The sequence below is a fragment of the Pyxicephalus adspersus genome, chromosome Z (genome assembly GCF_032062135.1).
Source record: "Pyxicephalus adspersus chromosome Z, UCB_Pads_2.0, whole genome shotgun sequence".
In the NCBI taxonomy this organism is placed as follows: Eukaryota; Metazoa; Chordata; class Amphibia; order Anura; family Pyxicephalidae; genus Pyxicephalus; species Pyxicephalus adspersus.
The window spans coordinates 27,144,376-27,158,009 of NC_092871.1; the positions used below are offsets into that span (position 1 = coordinate 27,144,376).

Below are 13,634 nucleotides of genomic sequence, written 5' to 3' on the forward strand. Positions count from 1 at the left end.
TGCTGCATTTAGTTACATTTACCAACATAATTCTCGGAGAAAAAGTTTAAATATAAAACAAACTTCAATACCTTGGCATCTGCTTGGTCCCCCTTTCGGGTTCTCTTCATTATCTCTTCAATTCGCTAAAAAAAAAAAAAAAAAAAAAAGGTAACTAGCTTAACGTTTGGTATAATGAAAGTAGTATTCCTGTAAACACTTAAACTGACCAGATACTATAAACCTAAAATAATTCAAACATGAACAACATGCTTTGACAAAGCAATGTGTGGGAGAGTTTAAACAAAAATTAGACTTCCTCATTATTATTATTATTAATAAACAGGATTTATATAGCGCCAACATATTACGCATGTGCAGATATTCCCCTTATTCAGCTAGTGGGGCAGAACTGAAAAAAACCCTGCTCCCATTAACTAATTAGTCTTTTCTTTCTTTCTTTATGTCTGTAATGGAGTCATTGTGAGGACAGGCACATATGCAGTATATCTAATACTGATTGTCAATAGTGTCAAGACAGGTTGGCTACATAATTACAGGCCACTGGGCTAATTTCATCCCCACAACTCCAGCATATACAGCTATGAAAAGCATTTCTTAGTACAACTGCAGTCTATCTGTAGTTCTGGTACAATATCTAAAAGATACAGAGATTACAAGAGGTATTTGTTTGGTGATCCACTGTCTTATGCAACATCCACAGTGCAGACAATTCACTTAAAGGGTTGTATTTACTTTTTTTCGTTCAAGTCTTTCCTGCATATTTTGCTGCATGATTTTTTCTCTCTCCTGTCTTTGCTTTTCAGCTTCTTCAAGAGCTCTGGCTTCAGCTTCTTCTTTCTTTAATGCAAAGAATAATATTATTACAATGTATAAAAAGCCACTTTGTATTTAAAGGTCAGTAAACCCAAAAGCATGTTTTTCATCCCAGGCTCAAACATTTTTCATAACCATCTATTTAAATTATAATATAAGGAACTAGTTGTTGATGCATTTCTATATTTAGGAATGGGTATTTATGTTGGATGAAAATAACTGATCAGGCATCTTGAAAAAAATTGTCCAGAGTAGCTTTATAGAAATTGAATGATTTTGAAGCTCAACATGATGCTCGTTTATAGCAATGTTATCGGAAGAGAAGGAGTTGTGGAACAACACAAAAGCCATATCAGCAATTTGCATTTTATAAATATGTTTACTATGGCCCCACAGCTTTATTAATAGGTGGCGTGTAAATAGGCTGATCCGCACACATATTGTTTGTAATAAAGTTTATGTAAAGCCAAATTTAACCACCCGACCGTTAAACCCAACCTTGGTTCAGGGTAAAAAAAATTGCAAAAATCTTTAAACCCGAACTTTTGCCGGGTGGTTAAATGCGTTAACTTACCTGGTCCCCGCTGTGATCATATCTTCTGTTCCAGCGTCGATCTCTAAAAAAAAAAAAAAAAAAAAAAAAAATTACTCACCTTCTCCCCGCAGCTCCTCCGGACATGTCCGGACACATCTTGCTTCTTTTCCCGGTGAGTGCAGTGACGATGTCCGGGGTTTCCCGGTGACGTCGCTGCATGCGTCAGTGCGGGCGGGAAATTCAAATCGCTTTGCATTGAACTCAATACAAAAAAGCTGTATTGAGTCCAATACAAAGAAATCCTTATATAATATATATAATTGTATTATATCCTGCCCGACGGATTCCATCCTCGGCCAGCGTCCTCTTCCTCCGATCTTCAGCCGGCTAATGCAGTGACAGTGACGTTCCCGGGGTTTTATTAAAGTGTTAGTAAATATGAGGTTTTTTTTTTTGTTTTGTATTTTGTTTTAACCCCCCTAGCGGTATTCCCAGGTGTGACTTGGGGTGGATTTTCCATCCAAAAAGCGGTAATCCCGTAATAAAAAAAACCCAAAACACTTACCTTGTTCCGTTGCCGTCCCCCGGCTTCCTTCTGGTCCTCGTAGTTCCTCTGGACACGTCTTCTTTCTTCGATCTTTTCCCGGGGAGTGCAGAGACATTCCCCGGGGTTTCCCGATGCATGCATCGGTGCAGGCGGGAGGAGCGGCGGGAAATTCAAATGATTTTGTATTAGATTCAATACAAAATAACTGTATCGAACCCAATACAAAGAAAACTTTATATAATATAAAATATTATATATTATACACGCTACTGTACAGTTATATTACAGTTTTCAGTATTTTTATGCACCTTAGTTTTAACAGATATTTTTATTTATTTATGGTTAAATTTATTAAATATTGGACATATTTCAATAAGTTATTGCTAAGAATTATAGGCCTACAATGTAAAATAAATTTCCATGTAAAACAATGTAACGCTTTTTGCGCAAAAAAATTTGAGAATTAGAACGCCAGGGGGTTAAGTCAAAGGCAATGTGTGCTCTTCTAAAGGACTACTGGATGCTGTGCAATACACATTGTCCCTGTAGTTTCTACTGTAACAGCAACTTTGCCTGCACCACCCTGATTGATTGATGGCAGTTTCAGGATGGTTGAAGCACCGAGTGCGCTTACTTTTTTCCACAGCAATAATCTCAGCCATGCCACAGACAAGAGCTGTACATCTGCATCTCTGAGACACAGGCACACAGTCAAAGTACACCGACTGGGTTCTCAAGACTTGAACCATTTTCATGAATGGAAAGATACAGTTTGACACAGAATAATAAAACAAAAAACACAGTGATCTAGCATATATGGCAAAAGTCGATATTTTGTGCAAGGGTGGGGTTTACTTAAAGCGTGGCATATTGCATATACATCCTTCTAATCATAAATAACTGTTGCAGCAAAGTAATTCCAAAATCATCACATTATATAGAATGATGCACATAAACCTTTAGTTACCCCTAACCAGTCTGCTAATAATTTTAGTTGAACAGCAGATGTGAGGAGATTATTAATAATAAACACGATTTATATAGCGCCAACATATTACGCAGCTCTGTACATTACATAAGAACAATATCCAAGTAATATATACAGCAATTTTCCAAGCATTACATGTTTTTCAAGGGATTTCACATACCTGTTGCTGGAGCTCTGCTAATCTCTCCTGCTCTTCTAGGTCTCTGCGGAGTTTTTCTTCCAGAGCTTTTCTTTCTTCTGCCTCGCTCTCCAGTTTTCTTTTTTCTTCAAGTAGTTTTGCCTCTTCTTTGAGTCTCTCTTTCTCCTCTTCGGCTTTGCGAGCCATTTCTTCCTGTCTTATCCTATAAAACAACCATATCAAACTGTTGAGTAATCAATCATGTAATGACATGAATAGGGATTACATTGCCTATTGCCCTCGTCTGGTAACAAACTGGTGCTACAGACAGATATTAGTGGTTTGCTTACAAACGTGACAAAACCCCGAAATGAAAGGATTTCTAGGTTAAAACAACACACCGTAAAGAAACACTTACTTTTCTTCTTGTTGTCTCTGAATTCGTTCTTTCTCCTCCCGCTCTCGCTGTTCTCGTGCAAGACGCCGTTTTTCAGCCAGGATTTTTGCAGCTTCCTCGGCTGTAGTACTCCCTGATACAGTCTTATTACTGGATTCTAACAGGAGTAGGTAAATCAAACATGAACACATCCTTAATACTTAAATAGGTAATAATAGGAATGCTACAAAAGGAACAAAAAAAGTTGTTTGTGTAGAAAAGGGTTACAAGTTCTAATTGTTAGCTGTGACCCAAGCTGGGTGATTTCTGTTCCTGCCCTGGTAACTATTAAATAATAAATGAGGGAATGGCACAGGACAACAGAAGGTAATAAAACCTGATGGAGGTTTTAAGCGTTCTTCCATACCAAAGACAAATAAGGATTGTTTAGGAATTAATTTCCTGAAATCTACTTTTATTTGTAATGTAAACAGCCTATTTTTTTCCCTCCTATTGGAAAAGTTAATTAAAATCTCTCATTACACAAGTATTGTCTGAAATAGAGTTCTACACTAAAAACTTCCCCTCTCTTGTTCCAGTCCCAACTGTAAGGCATTTTCCTATTCACATAATAATTCACTTGAATTGTCATTAATAGGCTCTCCCATCACTCCCTTCTGGGGATAAGTAGCAAGGGAAAATCTCCTCAGCAGTGATACAGTCAGGGAGAAAAATCTTTATCCAAAGTACATTAAACTGTGCACATGCTTTAAATATATGATCTTTTAGGGAAAAACGGTCTTATATAATACCTGCATAGTCCTAGCGTGTAGGATAATTTGCAAAACAAAAAAGCCCCCACAAAACATTAATATTTAGAGACTTTACTTTTTACCACTTGTTGTATAAAGTGCATTATATCTTGTATGCCCTGCAAACCATAAAGGCTCACAAACAGCTAAAAGACAAAAATATACCAGAGGTCAGTAGACACACATAAAACATTCACAAATTACCATCTTTGGTCTTTCCAGTGGTTGCCTCCTTTTCTGAGGCCTGTACATTTTTTGGCTCTGTGCTGCTCCCTTCTGCAGGTTTTTCCTTTGGTTTGGCTTCTGAATCAGAAATCTTTTTGGTAGCATTTAAGACAGTTGGTGTGAGAGAGGGACGCTGGATAGGAATTGGCTTGTGGGTTACCGTAGGAGAGGGAGGTCTCTGCTTCAATAAACTTGGAGATGGAGGACGATTCTTTTGTGTTAGTGAACTACTGGCCTTTCTGAAATTTTAACACAGAAATATAAACATTAGTGAATAAATGTTAGCAATACACTTTCCATATCAAAAGGAATACAAAGAGTAAACTAACATTGTACTTTACTACCCAAAAACTGGAAATGTTATCATTTACACCGTGGTTTGTCTTTGATCAGTGGTCGCCAACCTTTTGGGACCGGCAGACCACTAAATTTGCTGGCTCTGGACTGCACATGCGAGGGGGGAGCAAGGCGTCACTTAATTTTGAACGATCGTATTGTGCACAATTCTGTACATGCTGTTAACGATATGATCGTTCAAGTATAACCCACCAATAGTGTACACACACTAGATACGATCGTTTGCACTATGCAGTTGGGGACCGCTGTCTTGGATGGTTGTAGAGATTAAACAGCAAGTTGTTCATTATGAGAGGAGTTCTATCCTCCTACACAGCTGGAACTTTATTCAGAAGATGGAGTATCTAAAAATTTTATGTGGAGAATTCTTGTTATAATTGGCATGCTTTGTCTTTAAAAGTTTCTCTACATGTAGATAAAAGACCAAACTGTCTACATAGCAAGGCAATGGCTGGGATTACAGAGTCATTTTTCCACAAAATAAAAGCATAGCAGTGTCATAGTTTATCACAACCCAATAATTTAGTCTTTTGCTGTACAGATTGTTCTGAATGTAAATGGAGAAAAATATTGACCAAAAAAAAATAAAGAGTTAGGGCATTATTGATGTACTAATAGATAGGCATTAACCACATATATTCAGCAGAGTACAATATTTTCACAGAACATAAAAATACCACTTACTTTTCAAGTGTTGGGGAGGGAGCTCGCTTTGGAGTACTAGTTGGAGAAGGGGATCGTCTATTCAGTGTCACATTAGGAGATGGAGGGCGCTTTCCAATCGAAGGTGGTGATGATTTTTCATGCCCTGGTTTCTAATGAGTATATTAGCATCTTATTTAGAAAACAGTAGACATCAGGTATAATTATCTTTGCTTGTTGTAGTAGTAGTAGTAGTAGTATGTACTGCATGATAAAATACAGCACTGGTATCTATATGCCTAAATACTAAAATAAGGATGCCATACAAAATCCATAGTGTGACAGTCTTTAGCTGCCCATTTTTAATAATGTAAAACTGCAGCATAAATATTACAGAGGTTTAGGTATTACATTAAATATATTTTAAAACCTCAGGAATAATCAGTTGGTGACATGTGAAACTTGCAAGGAATAGACTGGCAACAATCGTAAGATTTCATATGTCATCTGGCAAAAATATATAGTCAATACCAAAATCCTAGAGGATCTGGCCCATTAGATGATGGGCAAAATATGAGTTTATTGAGGGACAAAGGAATTTTTTTTTACCTTACGGTTATACTTCCACCTACAGGTGGATGGACATTGGCATGCAAAAAGGCCATACTACAGCTCCTCTACACTAATAGATAGTTACCCTGCTGTTTGTGATCTTTCATACAATGTACACTGAGCACCCTAATGTACATTTCTAGCATAAATCAAGCTATATAAATCCCTGCTCTTCCCAGCACAGGCCACCAAGAAAGCCAAGGATCATTAATTGGATAGGGGGCAAACTCTGGAACCATTAGCAGTGGAAACACCCCCATGTCTAGGATAAGACAATATGTCATTGTCAGTGATTCAGCAAGAGTGGAAAAATGTGGGGAATCCAAACAGGCGACTAACTACCCATGTGAAAGTTTGCCCTTGTTGCTCGTCCCAACCAGGCTCCTCACTGAGTAAATGAGAAAGGGCAAACACACAGAAAATATTGATAGATGAATCCCAATAAGGAATTTAGGGTTAGGAAATTCTGTGTCCATCAAAAGACATGGAGGAAATCTTATCAAACAGATCTAATACAAATGTAGAATGACCAAGCTAGATAATGATAAAGACTGCACAAAGACTGTAAACACCAAACACATGCAGTAACATTTCAGTCACCGGATAGAAGAACCCTTGGGGTAATTTAAATCTCAACCCGGACTAAAATGAGCAAATTTGACAATAGAACAGTTTGTTCTACTGTGACTTTTGTGTGTAGCTGGCACATGCAGGCATTTTCATATTCTATTTATAATCCTATAAAAAATAAAATGCTTTAAAAACAAGTTTCTGTGATTTATGCTGTCAATGCCCCTCCATACCAAGTACTTGGTAATGACCAGCCATCATAGTTAAGAGCTAAGAAAACCATCTAAGGAACACAAATGGTAATGACCAGGGTATAAAACCAAGGAAGATGGTTGCTGTTTACTTAGAGATATTCATTTTCTGTTTTAGGGAAACCACAACAAATATGAATGCACATGCCAAGCTGCCAACTATACCATGTAACTTTAGGTTTAATGTGAGCGATATTGCCACAGATTAACTTCAATGAGTAAAACCACTCACCTGCCAGTACAGTTAGCAAAATGTCTTTGCTCACCTTTCTGCTGAGCAATTGCACCATTTAATACATTAGATGGCTTCACCATTTTTCTTGATAAGCAGGCAGGGGTATAAAATTAAGGTAACTCGCTTTATGACATTTCCTGGTTTTAAAATATAGCTGCCAACAGTTTAATAAGGGTATGAAATCTTTTGAAAAAATGAAAATCTGTACCTGGCTAGATTCAGAGGAGCTGGCACCGGAGGCTGCACTTTGAGGCGACTTCATTCTGTCAATGCTGCGGCTACGCATAGGACCTTTAGAGACGGAGGGTGGGGTACTGATAGTAGTGGCTGAAGCTGAACGAGGACAGAGGTGAGATTCTATAAAGTTAAGAATTTGACAGGACAAAACAGAGAGCCAAGTGCAGAGCATAACAGAGGAAAAAGGAGAGAAAGAGAGAGATTGTGTGTTAGAAACGGCAAAGAAGCTGACCACAGAAGTGCGCAGTGCAGCAGCTCATACAAAACACCATCACCACAAGTTTAGTGAACACAAGCAACAGTACCATGAAGAAGGACCCCTTCAGAAAATGAACACCAAGATGGCTAGGTCTGTTTACTAAGCTGTTTTTTGTTTTTTGTTTTTTTTAAGGTATGTCAAAGGGTGTACAAAACATGTTGGATTATTTTTGAATATCATGTGTATCACAATTTTTCTGAAATGCACAATAAACCTGTTCACAGTTAAAAAGAATGCCAGTGCCAGTTTTGAAAGAACTTATTGGATACGCATTTGGAAATTTTTATTATTCTGCAGAAGCAGGAGGCATTATTCCTGACAGGCTTAAAGGGTCCATTTTAGGAATCACTCTTACATACCTCTGTCTCCCACCTCCCTCCTCAAAAAGATGTTTCAGCTTTGCTGTAAGCTTTAAACCCTCATTACACTTAAATATGTTTATTATTTAAAGGACATACATTTACTTTATGTGAATTAACAAATTTGAAAACCCTGACATCCTAATATAAAAGTAGCAGTGATATAATCAAAAAGGCTATTTTGAAGAAAACTACAGGGGAAACGATAGAAGACCAATCACCCTGCACAAGAATTAAGAACTGCAGTGACTGGTCTTTATTACAGGACTCCTGAGCAGAAGCAAAATGCAACTGACATTTATTGCTGAGTTAATGTACAGATCTGGAAGAAGTACAAATGCTCTTGTATTCCACTTGTATCTTATCCTGGATTTTAGCATTCAGCAAACTAAAATGTAAAGAATAAAATTTGGCAGCAGACAATGTGTAGAAAAAAACCCAGCAACACAAAAAGAAAGAAATCCACTTCAAATGGGACAGATACTGGGACAAACATAGATATGTTCTATTTGATTGAAACCTGTGCTGAATAAAACCTATTCACAAAATACTGCTTGTCTGTCTGTCATACTAATCTAATATTTACATTTTTCTCGATTTGCTGTATGCTTCTTCTAAGTCAGTGGCTCTGAATGTGTTGTAGTAAAAGAATAAGCATTACGGTCAGCAATGGCACACTTTACATTTCTCTCAGCAGGTTTCCTTTAGCTTTGTTACTGCAGATGAGAAAATAAAGGGGCAAAGGTACGTAAAGGGATATCCCAAAATGGATACAGGTAGCCACAGTACATATTCTAAAACAAAATATAGGGCAGCCATGTGAAGAATAATGGCAGCATTTTTCATAACTGGCATGAGACCTGAAACAAATATTCAATTGTTCCAAAGTCTGTTTATTTAAATACATCCAGCAATAAGGCCAGAGTGTATATCTAAAAGAAACATTTTAGTTTCTAACCAGAATTAAAGACAAATAGAGATGGGACTCAACTGTCTGCTATGGGTAAGTTTCCTTGTTTCCAGCATATAAACAGGACCCACTGTGGAAACAACAGTCTCTCATAAATATATTTTCATATATTTCTCTTATGTTTGTAAACAATGTACAAGCAGCAGACCAGTGCAGAAGTTTTCAGAATAGTAAAGAGACCCCAGATAATTTAGAATTAAATGGAATGATGGGAAAAACAAAAGATGGAGATTGCCATATTGAGATGTGGTGTGGTACAATCATTACAGAATTCAATAAATTTCTGATTTGGGGGGATGCTATAGCTAAACTACAATGAACTTACATATGGATAAGAGACCAAAATGATGATATTGATTTTAAAAAAATCTATTTATAATATAGATTTTAATTTATGGTTGCAGATACCTATTACATTTCACAATGAAGTTGAATAGGTTTAATTTTATCAGATATGTCAACATGCATTTTTCTGCATTACCATGGGAGCCATGGAGGTTGATGGTGGGCCTGCCATTGTTACTAATGCAAAACAAAAGTTATAGACACAGTGTTTGGGGGCATTCTTCATGATGCTGCATGCTACAGGATATACATCTCCAAAATGACTTAGTAATGTGGAGCACTCAGGTTGGAAGGGGTGCGTGCAATTACCACGCTACTGGAGTTACCTGGCGATTCTTTTCCATCAGCTGATAATGTAGCAGCACTCTTACTCCTAGCTAGGGAAGACTGAGTGGGGGCGAGGAGGCGACTGATTAAATTACTATCCAGAGGACTGGTCTGGGGGCGATGAGCTAAATAAACAAACCAAATGGACATTGTCATGAACATGTCCAATCCAATAAAGAGAAAACAAAGAAACAGGATCAAAAGGATCAAGCACCAAGAGAAAACAGCATTAAAAATGGAAAGGAAACAAAGAAAATCATATATTTACAAACAACATATTGAAGGTATCTGAAGGTACTTATAAACAAACATGTTTATAATAACATAGTTAGGAGAGTTAATCATGCAGCAAAAAAAAAAAAAAAAAAAAAAAAAAAAAAAAAAAAAAAAGTTTCTTTTCAAGAACATGCAGCTACTGAATACAATTCTACCAATATCAAACTAAAAGCCAAGCTTCATGGAGATATTAAAACATTAATAAAATTACAAATTTATATTTAAATTGAATCCAACTAGTATATTTGCCCAAATCTCATTCAGTAGTAGTTTCCTATAATCCCCTATAAAGTCTATTTTAAGATTGCAATGGTAGGGACAGTAAGAGGAATCATGTATGATACATGCATACATTCTAACAGGGAACATGCTACAAAGAAGTCTTAACAGAAAATTAGGCTCATTAGCCTGCTTAAAGCAGGAAAATATCAGGCCAACCTCTCTGGTAGGACCAGAACGTTGTGGCATATAAAAAAAAAAATGTATGTATACATGCACACACTCCTTTTTCAAGTGCATTTTGCTATTTGCCTGTGGCTTCACACAGTATCAATAAAGGAGTGTCGCTCTGAAAAACTACAGCAACCGTGTTGCTAGAAAAAAAAAATGTTTTAACAATGCTTATAGTAACAGAAAAGCATAAATACTGACCTGTGCTTCACCTAGTCACCTAGGATATTTGCACTCTTGCAGAGCTAAGGCTTCCTGCAGAATATTACTATTGGACATTTCCAACTGTAATAGCTGCCTGCATCCAACACCTCATGTCATTACCATGCCCTGTAATGACATAGGGCAGATAAATCAGAGTTGAACTGGGAAAGTATCCAATACACCCGATATGTGTCATATGGGAACATTCATCCAGAGGCTGCAGTTCTGCAAGAGTACAAAAAACTAAGGAGGACAGACAGATAGGCGAGTATTAATGCTCTGTGAGGTGCTTTTATGGCAAAGTTTTTTTTTTGTTTCTTTAAAGATCTAACAAGGTAAAGTTGGTTGCACAGGTTTTGATATGACTTTTTACAGTTTAATCTGCAACATTTTCCAACAAATATGCAGTGCAATGATCTATAAAACACCACACTTGGCCTCCTTTCTCCTTTTCAAAGTGGTAGTTGCCTTGTTGCCTCTCTCCAATAATTAGGGCCAGACACATCTGACATTATTAGTAAGTTTGGAAGAAGGTCATCAACTGCAGGTGTTGCTTTCACGTTGGCAAGGCATTTAAATTTAAAAAAGTTAGTAATTGCCTCAAGAAAAAAGTAATGCTAAATGTAATGTTAGTGTTTATCAACTATATTCTGCACCTTTATTGTCCAGGTTGGAAACCCTAGGTGAAAAGGGCTGTGGACTGAGAGGAGTTTTGTTACTCAGTCTGCTTAATGATGAACTTCTCTTCTTGGTACCTATGAAAAATGCAGAGTTAACAAGTCTGGAAAATGGGGTAGACAAGTAGAAGTAAAGAACAAAAAAAAATATAAAGGGACACATCATGCCTGTATAAATTTTAAAATCAAAATCCATTTATAGATTCCAAAAGACCTTATACCACACATGGTGGGCAATTCCAGTGTTTACTCCCTGACAGCCTGTACTTTTGAAATTCTATATATAATATATATATATATATATATATATATATATATTCTCTATGGCATACATTACTGAAAGCTCAATAATATTACACTGTTACACACATACACAGGCATGTGGAGGTGGTGTTTTATTTTTCCTTTTTTTTTTTTTTTTTTTTACAGGTTTGCTGTATTGTGAAACAAAGCTTAAAACGCATAAACAAGCACAGTTTAATAATGAAATATATTTCATAACTGTGCTTTATTCCGATGAACAAAATGTTTTTTTTTTTTACATATCAAAACCATAAACTATTCATACATATCAATAACAAACTATTCTAAAAGATTCACCTTTTTCTGAAGTCTGAAGAGTGGCAGATGAAGAGGACAATCGTTTATTCACAACACTGTCAGCCTGCTTTAAATTAGAAGCTGAAGTAGAGCGCTTGTTTGCTGCAGAGAATAAAAAGCAAAATAAAAATACATTGCTACCAACACAGTGTAATGTTCTAATGTGCAAAAATGATCATAGATCACATAATACAGCTAAACAACTACATATCACAATAAAATGAATCAATATGCACAAAACAAGATCAGGAACGTATATAGGCAGGAAAGGGTCGGCAAGCTATTAAATGAAGATTTGAATTTAACTAGAAAATATTAGTATGATTGGATGTAACATCTCCTCTTTTCCTAGACAGGAGAAGAGGGTATAATAAATAAAGCATACAAACACATGCACATATACAGCTTACCACTGTACAAAACAAAACATGCTTGGAGCCCTGGAGTGATTTCTTTCTCCACATTATATATTTTAGTATGGTGAAATACATGATCCCACGTTCAGAAGTTATTTGGCATCATGTACCTCAGAATTCAATGAAAAAGGGATTAAAGGGCCTGGATAAGGCAGTTAGAAAATGTATTGCTGCAGAACTGCTGATTGTACTGGAAGGAATGGGTGGGCCAGGCACTCGGCAGCACCTGGCAATGAATAAAAACGCACCTGCCTTTGTATCTCGGAAAGTGGCAGCCTGAGGCCAGGTGTGGCTCAACCAAAAAGGCTGCATGAAGCCTGTGGGCTGGGAGAGGCTAGAAGGCCTTCTATAGTCTAGGTCTGTGGGACCAATACTCCCGATGGGTGTGTAAGTCTGAGTGCAAGGTGTAATACTGAAGGGAGCAGGCCTGAGCAGCTCATGTCCTGAAGTTCAAATCTAAAGCTACAAAAAGTGCGACTTGTAAGTAGCAGGACCAAACCTGGTGTGGCCATTTGGGACTTAAACCTGATGTAAGCTACGTTTATCTGCTGGAAAAGCCATTTTGTGTTATGTTTATGCTGTTTTATGCTGAAGTAAAACAGTATTTTGAGTTGAGCCTGATCCATAATAAATTTGGTTTAGGCCGAATACCAAAACATTTGCATTCAGTTTGGATTAGAATCTATGCAGTGGCTGGGCTAAAGGAACTATGAAAGAAATTTATGCACAAAGGCAATGATTGCCACCTACAAAACACAATGTGATCTTACTAGTGCTTGTTAGAATAGTGAAAAACAATGGTCACTTTACATAAAACTATTTATTTTAAATGAACAAATTTGATACCTTTCTTAAAATGTCTTTCTGGCAAAAGTGACCGATACACATGAAATTTGCATTTGCAAATCTTTATGTAGATTTTACACTGCTATCTAAAAACAAACTGGTGGGTTAGATGGCTACAGATACATTTGCCTTAGTATGTATCTTTATGTCTCTAAGAAGGACAATTGCAACATTAGTTTGTTAAAAGAAATATAGCATCTAGTATCAGAATATGTATGCTTTTGTATGCAATTGTCCTAATCTATTAAAACTCTACAACACTGGAGAAGATAGACTTCCATGGGAGAAACCGGGTGATCCGGCAAACCTGGAATGAATTTATTAAAAATCAATTTGCTATTACTTGGCAAGTGTTTTCAATCCTGGACCAGATCCCTTTCAGGTTTGCTGGATCACCCAAGTTCACCCATGATAGACTATCTTCTCCAGTCTTAGAGAGCTTTACTAAATCAGGCCCAATGATCAATTAATAATAATCAGCCTGCCAAGGTCAGCCCATACTCATAGCTCAGAGGAGGACCATTCAAGTGGTCCAACTAGAATCGTTTAAAAGAATTGCTAAATCTATGCCACATGTTCAGAGA

At 36.9% G+C, this 13,634-nt stretch overlaps 1 protein-coding gene across 7 annotated transcripts in view; it reads right to left on the minus strand.

Moving 5' to 3' along the window:
• MAP7D3 (MAP7 domain containing 3) overlaps positions 1–13,634 on the minus strand; it is a 41,281-nt gene that overhangs the window by 6,213 nt on the left and 21,434 nt on the right. For 2 of the 7 annotated variants that reach the window (XM_072431201.1, XM_072431203.1), the window contains exons 6-15: positions 11,789–11,890; positions 11,168–11,266; positions 9,581–9,706; positions 7,293–7,441; positions 5,459–5,589; positions 4,397–4,656; positions 3,423–3,558; positions 3,047–3,227; positions 736–840; positions 72–125 (exon numbers count right to left, since the gene is read on the minus strand). In XM_072431201.1, coding sequence (XP_072287302.1) covers positions 72–125; positions 736–840; positions 3,047–3,227; positions 3,423–3,558; positions 4,397–4,656; positions 5,459–5,589; positions 7,293–7,441; positions 9,581–9,706; positions 11,168–11,266; positions 11,789–11,890 — 1,343 coding nt within the window. The remainder of the gene's footprint in view (positions 1–71; positions 126–735; positions 841–3,046; positions 3,228–3,422; positions 3,559–4,396; positions 4,657–5,458; positions 5,590–7,292; positions 7,442–9,580; positions 9,707–11,167; positions 11,267–11,788; positions 11,891–13,634) is intronic. The other 5 variants (XM_072431202.1, XM_072431206.1, XM_072431205.1 and 2 more) reach the window with 5 other exon arrangements.